The sequence below is a fragment of the Leucopleurus acutus genome (assembly GCF_964270905.1).
Source record: "Leucopleurus acutus genome assembly, chromosome: 18".
Lineage (NCBI taxonomy): Eukaryota > Metazoa > Chordata > Mammalia > Artiodactyla > Delphinidae > Leucopleurus > Leucopleurus acutus.
This window is the reverse complement of record NC_139160.1, coordinates 1,160,954-1,179,213: the sequence shown is the minus strand read 5'-3', so window position 1 is coordinate 1,179,213 and position 18,260 is coordinate 1,160,954. Positions and strand designations below refer to the sequence as shown.

At 39.5% G+C, this 18,260-nt stretch overlaps 1 protein-coding gene across 1 annotated transcript in view; it reads left to right on the top strand.

The window, feature by feature from the left end:
* The window catches only part of XPO4 (exportin 4), a 103,627-nt gene that overhangs the window by 31,540 nt on the left and 53,827 nt on the right, over positions 1-18,260 (top strand). Inside the window, exons 5-6 of the mRNA XM_082859723.1 lie at positions 2,777-2,893; positions 3,605-3,758. Coding sequence (XP_082715849.1) covers positions 2,777-2,893; positions 3,605-3,758 — 271 coding nt within the window. The remainder of the gene's footprint in view (positions 1-2,776; positions 2,894-3,604; positions 3,759-18,260) is intronic.

The following is an 18,260-nucleotide window of genomic DNA, read 5'->3' as shown; positions in this document are numbered from 1 at the left end:
TAAGTCTTTGAGTGGTAAATTTGGTAAGGAGACACTTGTTTTGGAAAATTTGTCCTTTTATTCCATAAGTGGAAAGTGGAAAAAGTAGAATACAAAACAGTACATTGGGTTAATAGTAATGGTATTGTAATAAATAATGTATAACTGCATTTCAGAATTGGAAAGCTGTAAACAGATATTACAGTAGTAACCTATGGATGGTTATTTTTGTAGGAAGAAAAAGTTATTTAAAAACAAAATATTCTTATGTTCAACAAGCTAATTCCACAATAAGAATGTGTTTTGTTCATACTTATGCACTAAGAACACACTTTCTTTTATGGGTGAATTTGTACTTCATTGTCGTGAAGTTTGTAGTTGTGGTGGGATGTCTTTATTGCTACATCTCAAAAGCAGTCCCATCCCACCGAGGGCTCCTTGTTTGTCTGCTGAGGCTTTTACTTTTAAAAACTCTTCCTTTTCCTAAGTAGTAACCTCAAAAAGCTTGTCCCTTTTCACTGCTCCTGCCCTTTTCTGCGCTCACTGACCACAAACATGTGCTTGTAATCCTAGGAAGTGTTTATTTCACAGAAAAATAAAGCTTTATTGTGAGTACATGTTGGCTTCAATCATTAATTAGAGTTGTGTTACTAAAAATTTAAATATGGTCATAGTCTAAAAATATGTTGTTTTGTGGTGAATATAGTTTGGCACTAAAAAACAATTTGTGGCTAAATTACTTGTGCAAAACTACTGTAGATAATTTATTGGTAAGAACGATAAGTTTGTGTTTGATGGTGCTTCTGGGTTCTTTTCAGCTTGCATGTTTTCGTATAAGTTGTGCATGAATTCTGTTTTCAGTATTCAGTAGATTGATTATCTCACCTGAGATTCCAAAATTAGTTTCCTTTTTTTAGTAAGACGCATTTTCTTAAACATTTAGGTATCTGTTCATAGTGTCCTGTTCACTGAAGTCTTATTTAGAAAGAGTAGGAGAAGAGCAAAAAATATGGGGAAAGATTGTTTTCAGGATCATATGGTCTTGTAATCCATCATGGTAGATCCTTGTAAGTTAACTTTTCCTTTTGAATTTCATTAATTTGAATTTAATACTACCCACTTTCCCCACCAAAGCCTAGCTGTATTTAAAAACTGTTCATGGTTGATCCCAACGGTATTTAAATGTATCTGAACTTTTGATTGCTGGCACTTTGGTCATTAATCACCATTTTAAAAGAAAGCCATTTTTTAAAATACAATTTTGTTAACTAAAAAAGTGAACGATTGTACTTGATGTGTTTCTAAGGTCTCTTTCAACTGTAAGATGAAGTATGTGATAAACTGTTTCTCTGTAAGAGGCTCTTTAATGCTTGGTTTCTTCCTCCTTGTGCCTGGGTCCATGCAAAGGCAGTTGAACTTACACACTTTTCTTGAAAATTGGGTAAAAGGGGACATTGTAATGTTAAAACAGATGTATCAATATATTTTGAAGTACAATTACAGAGAGAGATGGGGGGGGGAGAGAGAGAGAGAGAGAGAGAGAGTGTTTAAGCTAAAGGAGCTATAGTCAGAGGACTTACTGTTGAACACAGCCCTGTCTGTATACCCCCGGATTCCCAAGGGTATTTGCACGTATTGTGTGTTGTTAGGGCTTCTTGGTGTGGAAAAGTCTGAGAAACTGCTTGAGTCTCTGGGCTAGTGTGCCATCGTAATTGCTAATTATACATCATACTTACCCTAGTTAAGACTGAGGCAAATAGGAATTTAATTCTTTTTTACATTTTCTTAGAGGAAAGTTTTAGACATATACACAAATATACAGATACACTACAAATAGTCTGTTGGTCACCTATGTAACCACCATTCATCTTCAACAAATATCAACTCATGCTAATCTTTAGGAATTTAATTTTATGTATATTTGCTAAGATTTGCCAAGATAAGCATCTGTAAGGTCAAGGTACTGACATCAGAAGCATTTCTGAGCAAAGATGTTGCAGTTGGTGGGCGGGTAGGACCGTGCTCAGCTGTTGTATAAGCTGCATAAATAGTATCATCTTGACTTTAATCTTTCGGTTGTTCAGAGGTAGTGTGCATATTTCTCTGTAACCCTTGGAAACTTGCCAGAATAATTTGTATCAGCCCCATCATGGCACCTTGACTCTGAATAGTCCATGAATAAAAGCAGCGAGTTGAGAGTAGACGCTTGTTGGATACAGCCATTGAGAAGGAAAATCGTCATTTTCAATTTTAAAAACTTGGGAGTACTACGTGGTTAATGTTTTGGAGACCATAAAATCCGTTTCACTTTTCATCTATTTGGAAATACATTTTACAGACATCAGAACGCAGAGTCAGACAGACCTGGGTTCAAATCTCAGCTGGCCCGAATTACCTGCCCTTTGAATCTCACTTCTTTCAAATGTAAAATGGGGATAGGGATTGTTGTGTGAATTCAATGAAATGATATGTTAAATGCTGATCATCTTAAAATATCATTTACACTCTGTAGTTGAGTACTAGTAGGAGTACTCAGGAGTGTGTCCTGAGTTCAGGTCTCAGATAGGTTTGTGTAACTGGAGTGAGGAGGAATACTAAACAGTCCCAAGGCCACTGGGAAAGGAGAGCTAATCTTTATCTTGTCATATCTGACTTTCTGGCTGGTAGGTATAAGATCTCAAGATACCATGGAAGATCTAAAGATAAAAATGTTTCATTATGTTTGAACAAATATTGTATTGAAACAAAGCATCGGGAAAATAATGCCTCACAATGATTTGTTATCAAATAATTACAGCAAACTCTGGCCTGTTCTATTCTAACTGCACTATTGAGTGAATTCTCAAGTTCAAGTAAAACTAGCAACATTGGACTGAGTATGGAGTTCCACGGCAACTGCAAAAGAGTTTTTCAGGTACCAGTATTTTTGTTCTTGTGTTTTAATTATTAGATCACTCACTTTTCACTCAATTTGTTGCTAATGGAGTGAGGACATTGCTTTTATCTAGTTGAACAATAGCCTATACTTGAAGGTTTGCGTTGTGATTTCACAGGATATAGTAAAGCGATAGGTATGGTGAACATAGTTGACGGTTTAAGATTATTTGTTTAATTCTAGTCTTAAAAAGGAAATGCTACTATTAAGACCCTTAGCTTATTAATTTTGTTCTTATTGTGTTTAGATAGAACTAATTCAATTGGTGGGACTCCGCTGGCCTTAAAAATAGGCCTGGCTATATGCCAGAGAGGGCTGTGTATTTCAGTGTTATTGCAGATGGTGTGGGCTCTTTGTTTCGTGTGTATTGTTTGGCTCTGAAGTAAAGTTGTGTGAAGGCACTGGTTTCAATCCGAGGGCTCCCACTGAAGCTGCTGAGCCCTCAGCTCTGTCGTGGTCGTCAAGACCTGCTTCTCTAGGGAGTGGCATTTATGTGACAGTAAATGTATTCAGACCGGCATCACTGTAACGTAAAAGCAGGCCTAAAAATGGAAGATGTCCTTGAAGAAGCGATATTTTCTGTTGGAAGCTTTAAGGTTTTTATTTGTTTGTTTTGTTTTATGGTTCTAAAAGGGAACATATCTTGAATAAGCTTTAGATACAAAAACACGTTTGGTAAATTTACTGCAGGAAGAAGACCTCCGTCAGATCTTCCTGCTGACGGTGGAAGTCCTGCAGGAATTCAGCAGGCGGGAGCACCTCAGCGCCCAGATGTCATCCGTGTTCCAGCGCTACCTGGCGCTCGCCAACCAAGTCCTGAGCTGGAACTTCCTTCCTCCAAACTATATCCTTTCAACAACCGAACGGTTTATGTGTGGTCACTTTCATAGATTGAATTAATTATGGCTAAAAGTACTTTATCTCTGCAGATTTATGAAACATGTTGTTTGAAAGAAAATAAGAATCTTTTAGAAATGGAATTTTACTTTATTTTATAATACCACAATGCAGTAGAGTACTTAGAAAATTTTCAGTTTCATTCATAACTTTGTAGAAGAGGGTTGAATAAATGGAAACATTTGGTGGGTCATTGGGCTGTTGCTAACCAAGGGATAGGAGTATGCCTTAGGAAGGGAAGGGAAAAAGGTGGGAAGTGCATTTTACCAAGAAACGGAATCATTTTCTCCTGTAACATGTAAATTCCATTCAGATTTTGACTGACTTTCCTTAAGGCGGGTTTGGAGTTCTCTATTTGATCTTTGTGGATTACAGTTGCTCAAGTGTAGATAATAAGGTAGTAACATGTTTACCCTTCGGAGAGTGTTCCCAGTATAAAAGTAGGAAAAGTCCATTTCTAGCAGGTTATTTATTAGGAATACAAATTAAGTTTAAATAGGTTATATTATAGATACAAAGTGTCTACCTTTTTATCATTTACTAAAGTGGAGAAATTTGTGTTAGAAATGGAATTCTAGTTCAGAGTTTATGATTTGCTTTTCTAGAAATGGAATTCTAGTTCAGAGTTTATGATTTGCTTTTCTAGAACATTGCTACCGTGATAGATTAAAAGCAGTCATGTACGGTGGGCTGCCCGTATGTATCATAGTTGAGTCACACAGATCCAGGCTTAAGGTTCAGCCAATCTCAGGCAGGTTACTTAACATCTCTGAGTCTCAGTTTCTCCAAATGTAAAATGAGGATATGGATTGTTGAGTGAATTGAAGGAAACAATACATTTAAAATACACTCAGGAGTTAGCTCCTGTTTATTGAGCTCTTGGTAGCCTCCTTGAAGTCTCCTCCTCAGCTTGCTGTGCTGTGCTGTTTCTTCTTGATCTGGTATACTGCTTATGGTATAGGAAATTACAGGAAGTTTACTTTAACCTGTTCTAGGTATTGTTAATAGGAGGACAGCGGTGGGGGTCTATTTAGGAGAAAAGGGCAGATGATAAGCAAATAGGACATAGATATCCAGCCACTTGAGAGATGAGGATGAGCCGGGAGCCCTGCACTCACCGACACATATCTGAGCTATTACCTGGGCTGTAAACTGTGAGCTTTTTAAGGGGGCGGGGGCGGGGTGTAACTCTTTCTTCTGTTTTCAAGCTAATAATTCATGTAATAGAAAATGAGTTGTAAGATGCCATGTAGGGTGCGAGGTCTCTGACGGGAGCCCCGAGTTCTTTCTCAGAGGCGGTCGTGGTGAGTGGCTGCCTTGCAGGGCAGAGCTCACAGGGAGGCTAGTCATGCCCCCTTCTACCCTAGTCGCTAATCCTCCTTCTGCTAATAGTCAATTTTATATCTTCAGTATATTCCTTTTGGCTGGTAAGAGGCACATATTTTCTTAGGTTTGCTTTTAAAAAATTTTCCCCTTTGTGTTTTGCTATCTAATTTTTGCTCTAGTTTTTGTTAGGGAAAAAAAGATGTTGAAAAACTTTGAGACAGATTTAAAAAGTAACAGGCCATATGGAGCTATCAAAACATTAATTATATATGGGAAAATCAAGGAAAGTTACACTGCATATATTGTAGCCAATTTTAAAGTCTCTGTTTTAGGGGAAAATTCAGTTGGCTGAAAAGTGACTGTTTTGTAAAGGGAAACAGTGCTCTGGGAGTTTGGAAACAAAGTTTGTCTAAAGATACACACATAAAATATTTTTATAAAGCATGTAGATAAAGCTTTGGAAAACTTGTCATCTAAAAATGATAGGCAGGACTACAGTGTTGCTGAAGGAAAGAATTCATCGTTTAAAGAAAAGTAGATCTTGCTCTTGATGTACAATGTTCTGTTTCATGGCTTACAAGTGAGCTTCTTTGTGCCTATATGTGTTCCTACCGCAGCCATTTGTTGGGTAACAGCTACAGTTAAGCATTCCTTCCTTTAAGTGGATTAGCTTAAGTGTAGGACAAGAATATGGCAATGGAATTAAATGAAGCTGCGTTGTCAGTGCTAACTAAGAAAACTAGTTTCAGGGAACCCAATTCTGCCATAATTTCTAATTTTGGCGATTACTTGCTGATCTGCTGTTCAATAAGCTGGGAAGGAGTTCAATAATTATTTAGTTTTTTAAATTAATTAATTAATTAATTTTTGGCTGCGTTGGGTCTCCGTTGCTGCGCGCGGCTTTCTCTAGTTGCAGCGAGCGGGGGCTACTCTCCATTGTGGTGCACGGGCTTCTCATTGTCGTGGCTTCTCTTATTGCAGAGCACCGACTCTAGGCACGAGGGCTTCAGTAGTTGTGGCGTGCAGGCTCAGTAGTTGTAGCTTGCGGGCTCTAGAACGCAGACTCATTAGTTGTGGCGTATGGGCTTAGTTGCTCCATGGTATGTGGGTTCTTCCTGGACCAGGGATCGAACCCTTGTCCCCTGAAGTGGCAGGCGGATTTTTAACCACTGCACCACCAGGGAAGTCCCAATTATTTAGTTTTATACCTTGAAAAAGGTCTAATGATCATATTTAACTTAACTAATATATTGAGTTGATGTCTTTTTAAAATACGATTTGTCTTTTAGGATAGACAGAATAGCAAGTAGACCTTGTAAAAAATACGTTGTGTGCTTTGTATCACATCTATTTGATCATTTAGAATAGTATGTTAAATGAGTCTGTGTTAAATTACCAGTATCAGTTCCTATTCATAATTTTTGTAATCTGCTATCTTTTTTGTATCTTTTTATTTTGAAGTAATTTTAAGCATGCAGGAAATACTACAAGGGTAGTTGAGAGAATTGCCGTATGCCCTTTACCAAGATTCACCCGCTGTTAACATTTTGTCCCATTTCTTACTCTTCCTGTCTCTGTCTCTCATTACACACACACACACACACACACACACACACACACACGTGTACGTGCGTTTGTATGACAGTATGTGTATATTTAAACACATTTCTTCTGAATCATTTGAGAGCACTTGCAGACATTATACCCATATACCTCTGAGTACTTCACTGTTTGTTTTCTTGTGATCAAGAATTTTCAAATTGCACTGCGGTTCTTATAGGAGAATGTCTTACAAAACTCTAGTATGATTTTCAAAACCAAGAATTTAATGTTGACACATTGTTATTATCTAATCTGCAGTCCGTATTCAAATATTGTCAGTTGTCTCACTAATACCTTTTGTAACTGTTTTCAGTACTTTGTATTTAGTTGTCCTAAGTCATCTTTGATCTGGAAAGCTCCTCAGCTTTTCTTTGTCTTTCATGAATTTGACATATTTGATGTGTATAGATCAATTACTTTAAAAAAATACCCCTCAGTTTGGGTCTGTTGGATGTTCCCTCCTGATAGTTCTGGGTTATTCATTTTCGTAGGACTACTGAGTAGTGGTTCCTTTATGTCAGGAGGAGTGTGATCCAGTTTGTCCCATTTGCGGGGAGCGGGGGGGTTTCTCTTTGATCTTTTGGTTAAGGTGGTGTGTGCCAGGTTTTTCCATTGTAAAGTTGCTGTTTCTTTTTGTAATTAATAAACAATTTGTGGTGTTATACTTTATATAAATATCCTGTTCCTCCTAAAATTTCAACCATTAGTTCTAGCATCCCTTGGTACTCCTGGCCTGAAACAGTTGGTGCGGTCGTTGCACATGGGTGATTTTTCTGATCCCATCATCTCCTTTTGTGCTTATTTGCAGCTTTCTGCCATAAAGAAGAGGTTTCCTTTCGTCATTGATTTATTCATTTATATCAGTATTGACTCAGGGATTCTTCTTCTTCAGAATGGATTGTGGTCTGTTGCTGTCATTGTGTATTTTGCTGCCCACGTTGTGCCAGGTCTGGCCCTTGTCAGCTGCCTTCTGTGTCCTTTTGGTTTGTCCCACTGTTCTAAGTTTTAACTGAAACAACCTGGGTTTAAATTTTTAGGAATGAATGACTTATTTTAGATGTTCTATGAAGAGTTCACTCTAATTATTTAAAAGTTTTCTTTTAAATGTTAAGAAATTTAAACACTGAGCTCCCTTAAACAAAATATCTGCATGGACCCACTTTGTCTGTGCCTGTGCTCAGGTAGTGTCCGTTGCAGTGATAATTGGTTATTTTCTAGGACAGCTTTATTGAGATGTATTTCACATACCAAACCATCTGCCCATTTAAAGGATACAATTCAGTGGTTCTTTGTGCGATCATAGACTTGTACAGCACGACTGTCGTTAACATTAGAACATTTTCATGACCCCAAAAAAGAAGCCCTTGTATCTGTTAGTGGTCATTCCCTGTTTCCCCCAAATTCACCAGCCCATGTCACTCACTCATCTCCTTTCTGTCTCTATGCTGGACATTTCATGTAAATCGAGTCATATAATATATGGTCTTTTGTGACTGGCTTTCATTTAGCCTGATGTTTTCAGGATTCATTCATATTGTAGCATGCATCAGCACTTCATTCCTTTTGATTGCCACATAATATTCTGTTGTAAGGATAGGCCATATTTTTATTTATTCATTGATTAGTTGATTGACAGTTGGATTGTTTCAACTTTTTGGCTATTATGAATAATGCTGCTATGAACATTCCTGTGTAGTACAAGTTTTTGTGTGGACTTAATATTTTCATTCCTCTTGGGTATACCTAGGAGTGGAATTGCTGGATCATAAGGAAACTCATTGTTTAACCTTTTGAGGAACTGCCAAGCTGTTTTCCAAGGTGGCTGTACCATTTTACAGTCCCAGTAGCATTATATGAGGGTTCCAATTTCTCCACATCCTGGTCAACACTTGTTACCTGTTTTTTGTTTATAACTGTCTTATTTCGTATGGAGTGGTATCTCATTGTGATTTTGATTTGCGTTACCCTCGTGGTTAATGTATCAAACATCTTTTTTGTGGTCATGGGCCATTCGTGTATCTTCTTTGAGGAAATGTTTATTCATATCCTTTGTCCATTTTTAAATTGGGTTATTTGTCTCTTTAAAATTGAGTTGTAACAATTTTTTATATCTTCAGATAAAAGTCCCTTAGCAGATAAATGATTTTCAAATATGTCCTCCCTTTCTGTGAGTTGTATTTTTACCTTGTTTTTTTAAACATTCATTCATTCATTTATTCATTTATGGATGGCTGCATTGGGTCTTCGTTGCGATGTGCAGGCTTCTCATTGCAGTGGCTTCTCTTGTTGCGGAGCATGGGCTCCAGGTGCCAGGCTTTAGTAGTTGCGGCACGCCGGCTCAGTAGTTGTGGCTCAGGGGCTCTAGAGCGCAGGCTCAGTAGTTGTGGTGCACAGACTTAGTTGCTCTGCGGCATGTGGGATCTTCCCGGACCAGGGCTCGAACCCGTGTCCCCTTCATTGGCAGGCAGATTCTTAACCACTGCGCCACCAGGGAAGTCCCTGTTTTTACTTTTTTATGGTGAACTTTGAAGCACAGAAAGTTTTAATTTTTATGATATTTAATTTATGTCTTTTTTTCTCTTGTTGTCCTGTCTCAGAAACCATTGCCTGATCCAAGGCCATGAAGACTTATGCCAGTGTTCTTTTCTAAGACTGACTTCTTACATATAGGCTCTTATATTGAGGTCTTTGATCCATTTTGAGTTAATTTCTGTATATCATGAGAAATAATGATGCAACTTGATTCTGTTGCATGTGGATATCCAGTTATCCTAGCAGATCATTGACGGTTGATGAGAAGGAGGAAGAGTCTGGTGGAGTAGGAAGCACTGGAGAGAGAGTGGTGGTGGGCGGTGACTGACTGCAACTTCGTTGCCCTAACGTCATTTGTGGGTTATTCGTCTTTTTAAGATTTATGAGTTGTGGGACTTCCCTGGTGGTTTAGTGGTTAAGACTTTGCCTTCCAGTGTAGGGGATGCGGGTTTGACCCCTGGTAGGGGAGCTAAGATCCCACGTGCCTTGCAGCCAAAAAACGAAAACATAAAACAGAAGCAATGTTGTAACAAATTCAATAAAGACTTTAAAAATGGTCCACATAAGGGCTTCTCTGGTGGCACAGTGGTTAAGAATTCACCTGCCAGTGCAGGGGACACGGGTTTGAGCCCTGGTCCGGGAAGATCCCACATGCTGCAAAGCTACTAAGCTTGTGGACCACAACTACTGAGCCTGCGCTCTAGAGCCCGTGAGCCACAACTACTGAGCCCACACGCCTAGAGCCTGTGCTCTGCAGCAAGAGAAGCCACCGCAACGAGAAGCCTGCGCACGGCAACGAAGAGTAGCCCCCGCTCACCTCAACTAGAGGAAAGCCTGTGCACAGCAACGAGGACCCAATGCAGCCAAAAATAAATAAATAAAAGAAAAATTTTTTAAATAAATAAATAAAAATGGTCCACATCAAAAAAAATCTTTAAAAAGAAAAGATTTATGGGTTATAAGAGTTCTTTGTGAACTCTGAATATATAACACAAATTCTTTAGTGGATGTATGATTCTCACATATTTTCTCCCATTCGGTGGTTGTCTTCTTTCTTTATGATGTCCTTTGAAACATAGAAATTTTTAATTTTGTTGATGTCCAATTTATCTATTTTTTCTTTTGTTGCTTTTGATATATTTAAGATGGCTTTGCATAATCCAAGGTCACAAAGATTTTTTAAAATAGACTTTTGTTTTTTAGAGCAGTTTTCGGTTCATAGCACTCTTGAGCAGGAGGTACAGAAAGTTCCCATGTGCCCTCTCCCCGACACGTGCATGGTCTTCCGTCATCACCACCCTACCAGAGGGGGGCTTTTTTTTATAATGGAAGAACCTGTATTGACACATCATTGTCCCCAAAGTCCGTAGTTTACATTAGGGGTCACTCTTGGTGTTCTGTAGGTTTGGACAAATGTACAATGACATGTATCCACGTTGCTGTCTCACATAGAGTAGTTTCACTGCCCTGCAAGTCCTTTGTGATCCACCTGTTCACCCCTTCCTCTCCCCGTACGCTAGGGACCCGCTGATCTGTTCACTGTCTCCACAGTTGTGCCTTTTCCAGAACGCCATATGGTTGGGATCATACAGTGTGTAGCCTTTTCAGATGGGCTTTCCCCGAGTCACATGCAGTTAAGGTTCCTCCATGCTCCTCCATGGCTGATAGCTGATTTCTTTATATCGCTGATTAATATTCCACTGTCTGGATGACAGTGGACTCAGCCATTCCACCAATGAAGGACAGCTTGGTTGCTTCCAAGTTTTGGCAGTTATGAATAAACATGTGTGTGCAGGTTTTTGTGAGGATATAAAATTTCAGCTCCTTTTGGTAAATTCCAAGGAGTGCAATTGCTGGATTGTTTGGTGGGGGGGTATGTTTAGTAAGAAACTGCTAAACTGTCTTCCGAAGTGGCTGCACCAGTCTGTGTTCCACCGGCAGTGAGGGAGCGCTCCTGCTGCTCTACACCCTCAGCAGCGTTTGGTGTTCTGGATTTGGACCTTTCTCCTAGGGGTGGGGTGGTATCTCATTGTTCTGCTTTGCATTTCCCTAAAGACCATGTGATGTTGAACATCTTTTCATGTGCTTATTTGACACCTGTATGTCTTCTTTGGTGAGGTGTCTGTTAAGGACCTGGGTCCATTTTTAACCAGATGGTTTGTTTTCTTATTGTTAAATTTTAAGAGTTCTTTTTATATGTTGGATAATAGCCTTTTATCAGAGATGTCTTTTGTACATACTTCCTCCCAGTCTGTGGCTTATTGTCTTATTCTCTTGACAGTGTCTTCCACAGAGCAGAGGTGTTTAATTTTAGTGAAGTCCGGCTTATCAAGTCTTTCTTTCATGGATCATGCCTTGTTATTTTGCTGAAAAGTCATTGCCAAACCCAAGGTCATCTAGATTTTCTCCTATGTTATCTTTTAGGAATTATATGGGTTTTTGTTTTTTTGACCACGCTGTGTGTCATGTAGGATCTTAGTTCCCCGACCGGGGGCCAAACCCGCACCCCCTGCATTGGAAGCATGGAGTTGTAACCATTGGACTGCCTTACAGTTACACATTTTACATTTAGGTCTTACAGTTACACATTTTACATTTACAGTTACACATTTTACATTTAGGTCTATGATGCAGTTTGAGTTGATTTTTGTGAAAGGCGTAAGGTCTATCTGTATCTTGATTCTTTTTTTTTTTTTTGGTATGTGGATGTCCAGTAGTTAAGTACCATTTGTTGAAGACTTTTTTTGGCTCCATTGCAGTTTACTACTTTGTTAAAGATCATTTGACTTCACGTATGTAGGTCTGTTTCTGGTTTCTGTATTCTGTGCCGTTGATCTATTTATTCTTTCTCCAATACCATACTGTCTCGGTTATTGTAGATTTATAGTAAGTTGAGTTGTGTCAGTTCTCTGACTTTGTTCTTGTCCTTAAGGTCACAAAGATTTAGTCCTATATTTTCTTCTAAGAGTTTTATGTGGGTCTGTCATATGGTAGGTCTGTGATCCATTGTACGTTTTGTGGAGATATAAGGTATAACAGGATCCTGTTGTTCCTGCATCATTTGTTGAAAAAGGTATTTTTTTTCCGGTCGAATTGTTTTGGCCCCCTTGTATAAAATCACCTGGCTGTAAATGTGACAGTATTTCAAGATTATTTAGTCTTCTCTCTGTCTCTTTCATATCCATTTGAAGTTTAGGATCAGTTTATCAATTTCTGCAAAAAAGGCAGCTGGGATTTTGATAGGGATTATGTTGAATCTGTAGATCAGTTTGAGGAGAACTGCTATGTTAACAAATGGCAAAATATTAAGTTTTCCAATGCATGAACATGGGATGTCTTTCCATTTTTTTAGATCTTTAGTTTCTTTCAACACTGTTTTATAGTTTTCAGAGTAGAAGTTTGAACTTCTGTTAAATTTATTCTGAGTATTTTATTTTTTAATTCAATTATAAATGGAGTTGATTTTACAATTATTTTTGTGTTCATAGTGGTGTATAGAAAAACAAATTTTTGTATATTGATCTTGTACCATGTAGCTTTGCTGAACTTATTTTTTAGTTCAAATAGTATTTTTCTGGATTTTCTGTGTATATGTCTTCTGCAAACCTTTTTTTTGGGGGGTGGGGGCAGTGCCATGCAGCATACGGGATCTTAGTTCCCCCACCAGGGATGGAACCCGTGCTCCATGCGTTGGGAGCGTGGGGTCTTAACCACTGGACCGCCAGGGAAGTCCCTGCAAACCATTATTTTTCTTAAAGGATTATTACATGTAGGTTTTATACATGTAGAAGATGATTTAGGAAAGCATCCTCCACTCCAGGCCTGGTGCAAAGTCTATAGCTCCTGGGCTTTGGCAGGTGTTAAAATCATCTCCTGGCCCAGTGAGCTAATTGCTCTGGCCATTCTGCCCTGGTCTTACTGTCTTGAAAGATCTGAGATGAAATCCACCTGCTTTTCATTCTGTTTTAGATTACTATTGTGTAAAGAAAGTACCCTAGTCCTAGGATCATCTGTTATACCACCACCCCATTTACAAATGGGCGCTAGGATTCTGGATGGTCTGGTCTCTACCTTTCTCTCCGAACTCTCTTTGTCCTCTTTCTGTTGGTGCTGCACCCACAGGCCAAGTTTCCTTCTGCCCTGGCACCTTTGCAGGTGAACTTTTCCCTTGCCTCCTAGTTGTGCCTCTGTCATTCACTCCAGACCAGGTCAGGTTTCTTTTGATGTGGCTTTTTTTTTTTTTTTAATTTACATTTTTGGCTGCGTTGGGTCTTTGTTGCTGCGTGTGGGCTTTCTGTAGTTGCGGCGAGCAGGGGCTACGCTTGGTTGTGGTGCACAGGCTTCTCATTGCGGTGGCTTCTCTTGTTGTGGAGCACGGGCTGTAGGCGCGTGGGCTCAGTAGTTGTAGCTCGCAGACTCTAGAGCGCAGGCTCAGTAGTCGTGGCGCACGGACCCAGTTGCTCCGTGGCATGTGGGATCTTCCCGGACCAGGGCTCGAACCCGTGTCCCCTGCATTGGCAGGCGGATTCTTAACCACTGCACCACCAGGGAAGCCCCTGCTGCGGCTCCTGATATGCATGTTATACACACTTCTCTCCCATTTAGCCCACTTGTCCATTGTAATTTTCCTTTTGTTAGCCTGCTGGAGCAGTACCTGTTTACTGCTTGTCTGGAGGCTCAGGAAAGCACAGGCCGTGTTTTGTCCACTGTGTTGTCCACACTGTGCAGTATCTAGCATGTAGTAACAGATGCCTAACAAATAGATATGTTTTAGTTATTGAGACAAGGTGATTCAGAAGTAGTGTCTCCGTTCTTGGCTGTCTGTTCCTGCTGCTCGTATTGTTTAGCCATTAGCTCACCTAGCGTCCGTAAATGCTTCGGGGTTTTGGCAATGCTAATCATAAATGACAATATCGTTTTGTAATAAGAATGCTTGGCAGGTATGTTTGGTATGTTGGCTTCAGTAATAATTCTTTTTTTAGTTTGGTTACACTGCCTTTTATTGGTATTCTATTTTTGTGTATCTGATTTGGTTTTGGTAAAAATTTTTTCAACTCAAGCTCTTGGGGAAAGCTAGCTAGATCATAAAATAGTAACGGGACACAGAAGCTTTCACCTAAATTAGGATTTCCAGTAAAGCCAACGTTACTATTTGGAGGCAAGGCTTTGGAAAACATTCAGGTGAGGTCAGTTCTCCTTTATTTCAAAGGACTTTGGTTACTTGGACTAAGTGCTATGTGAGACCGGGCTCAGTGGTTCCGTGCTGTGCCAGAAATAGCAGTTTTTGTTGTTAGAAAAGTTAGTAGTGACAGAGATTAAAAATATAAGAAGAAAAGCTGGGCTTCCCCTTGCTTCTGAAATTTTGTTTTACTAATGAGGTGGGATAAAAAGAAGATGGGAAGATGGGGAAATTATTCCTTTTGTAAAATGTCCATTGTTGCTACAAGATCTTCCTGTATTGTGAAGTTCTTATAAGAATAGGCAGTGGAGATTTTCAGACTTTCCATGTTTGCCTGAGGGTAATTTGTAGCTGTTGTGTGCCTCTTTTGTTGTTTTACTGTCGGTCACCACCACAAGATGATCCCCATACAGAAGGTGTTCATAGATGGACTAGACCTCATTTGCATGTGGAAGGCCCGGTGTGTTTCAGAGGTGACCACCCCCCTTCTGTTAAGAGCATGCACTTACAGGTCACACTGTGTGGTTGACACAGAAGACTTTGTGGGTTTATCCAGTGGCAGTCGTGGCCGCTGCGGCTGAGCTCTGTCCTCCTGGCTCCTCAGGTGTGTGTGGTGCTGGCCGGCGTGTCCAGGGCAGGGCAGGTGCTGCGTGTCTGTGCCTCTGGTTTCTCAGGAGCGGGTGAGCTTCCCCAGCAGAGAGCTTTAGAGCTCGGTAGGATGGCCGTGGGAGAAGGGCCAGGAGACGGAGAGTTAATTCTTCAGTGTGTGTGCGAGGTTGAGTTGACTTCCAGCTGTGACTGATTTCCAGGGGACTGAGAGCACAGAGCTCAGAAGACGGGCTGGGTTTTCGGACTTCAGAATTGCAGCCTTGCTCACAGACGGGCTTGTACGGTGTCCAGTGACAGGAGAGTCCTTGTATGGTAGCTCCTGGTTCTCGAAGTGGTGAAAACACGGCAAGGTGAAGTGATGTTGATGCGATGACAGATTTTTAAAAAGACATAGGATTATTAAAGGCTGAAAGCAGCTCTTTATGGCTGTCACGTGGGTTGAATTTTATTTGATCACAAAATGAATGATTCTGATACAAAATATAAATTACCTGAGTTTAGTATTTATTTTAGAAAAATATGTAAAGCCATAGCCCCAGAAAATTCTTGGTTTAAAATCTGATTTGAATTTTGGTAAATGATTGCTATTTAATGGTATCAATCTGGTGTGACTCATATGTCTCCTAAAATCTAACAGGCATATAATAAATGATCAATTAGTAAATAATCACTTCACTGTCAGACTTCTCTTTTATTGGTAATATATTTGGATAAAAATAAAGCAATATAATGTTGATATTATGACATGGCTGTTAAAGTAGTTCTGTGAACGGAAACTTTTGCAACTTTTAAATAGGAACCTGCTGTTTTATTAAAACTGTTAGAGACTATTGCTTTGTATAACAGTTTTTTGGGAAAAGTTATTTTTGGATATCAGGAAGAGAGAAACATGATTAACATTTGTATATGATAGTCTAGGCTTGGAGAGAATTATAGGTTATTAAACAAGAACTTGAAAAAAGTAAAGATTTTTGAGAAGGAATAAAGGAAGACGCAAAACTAGGAAAGAAGGAGGAAATACTGCTTGATTTACATTTTAAATCGTTAAAAAAATATTGTCTTAAGAGGAGAAGTGATAGAATTTTAGTGATGGTCTTCTCCTTGTTGTTTTTAAAGTATTCTACATTAAGAATTATCTGGGGAGAAGTGGTATTTTGGGGTCACTTATACACAGATACAGAAATAGTTGGTAATACCAAATTAAAAGTTGAATGTGCAGAAACGGTCCAGATCTGCATGTGAAAGTCTGTTCACACTGTGATAAGCTTCTAACTAGCTTTTTAATTGAAAAGTAGTGCATGCGCCTTCTTAATAACAGTATTTCAGGCAACACAGAAGGGCCCTTATTCCCTCCTCTTTACAGGCAGCGCCTTCAGCAGATTCACAGTCCAGTGTGCTGACTACAACGTGTATTTCTTGTTCGAATAGCACTGTTCTTAAAAATTTGTTCCATTCATTACTGTACTGTTCTTTTTGCTGTTTTTATGTTAAGGCTGTATTAAAATGCTTTTGAAGATAATTACATGTTCTTTTCGTAGAGAGAGAGAGATTATTTATAACTAAGTCATACGGTTGTGTCTCACTGTACACACTGGAGCATGTGTTCATTCTTATTATGAACAACTGGTACCGGGTGGCATTGCTAGGCTGGCTGGTAAAAGGGAAGGTGGGTTAGTCTGCAGTGCTGTAGGGTAACTCTTCAAAGAACAGTTAGTGTGGCCTCTGTGCCAGGAGCGCTACCAGTGAGCTTTCTTAATAGGAGGCAAATGTCATGCCAGAGGTAAAGATCCTTTCCAGGTTTGGAGTTAAAAATAAAACTCACATGGAACTTTAAAATAATTATTGGAGAAAAGTATTTTATGATTGTGTCAGATATTAAAGTCTCAGATCTCCTTGTGCTGTGGGCAACATGCAAGGAATGACAATTCTAAAACCATGCTGGTCGTCAGCTTTTTAAGAACATTTGGCCATACAGACTGGGCACTGGGAATAGTGTGTTTAAAACAGGCCAAGATCAAGAGAAGCTAACATCAGGATTAAAAAAAATAAATAAAAGATTTGAGGATTATTTTGCACCCGATGTTTAGGTGAGCAATTGCATTTAATTCCATCTCATAGCTGGAAAAAAGGCTTCTCTCAAACTTACATCCTTCTGTTTCCTCTTAATGTAAGTAACTGATATCTACAAGTATTTATGGAGTGTCCACATTTTGTAATTGAATGAAAGATAGCAAAGAGATCTTGGTCTAGGTCTCATTTCCTTTTGTAATATTTATTAATCTTTGACGTTAATCAACTCTCACTTGCTAAAGGACCTGGACAACCCCCTGTTGTTTTGTAACTGGCAGTCTTGGTCAGTTGCAGGGCTCTTCACTCGCTTGAAACGAGCTTTTCCACATTTCCAAGACTAGCAAAGTCCATAAACACCACTCTTTGCGTCCGCCCCCAGCGCCCCTCCTCTGTGTTGGGCCTCTGAGGGGCCTCCGCTGCTCCTCACCTGAGGGCTGTGTGCATTTGCTCTGCCCAGGTGGCTGTGCGAATGAGACCCAGGACAGGTGGCCTGACCGTTTCATTACGGTTCAGTGACTCTGTCTCACATCCCACCTAAGGTAAAAGTAAAATCATGACACCGTTAGTGAGCAGATAAAGTATTAAGACATTCTGTTATTTTCCTCATGGAAAGTGTTTAGTGATGATACACATATTTTGTTTGTTAGATTTGGGTGTCTGACACATAAAGTTTCTTACCATTTTAATGTCAGATTGCAACTCCTTAAAAAATGTAACTAGATTGTCATAATTTGTGCATCTTTGTTCAATGTAGAACTCAATATAAGTATTTAATAAATACTTTTCATTACTGAACAATTTATATACCAAAAAATTGCCTTTTAATTGAAAAAATAGGACATTGAAAATTAAGGGAATTAACCTGGAAAAGAAGTGGAATATTTTTTATGAAGTACAAAAACTGCGTCTTACTCTCAGGTGCTTTATTTCATGTGCTTGAGCCTCCTTGTTTTTTTGGGTTTGTTTTTTTTTTTTGCAGTACACGGGCCTCTCACTGTTGTGGCCTCTCCCATTGTGGAGCACAGGCTCCAGACGCGCAGGCTCAGCAGCCGTGGCTCACGGGCCCAGCCGCTCCGCGGCTTGTGGGATCCTCCCGAACCGGGGGACGAACCCGTGTCCCCTGCATTGGCA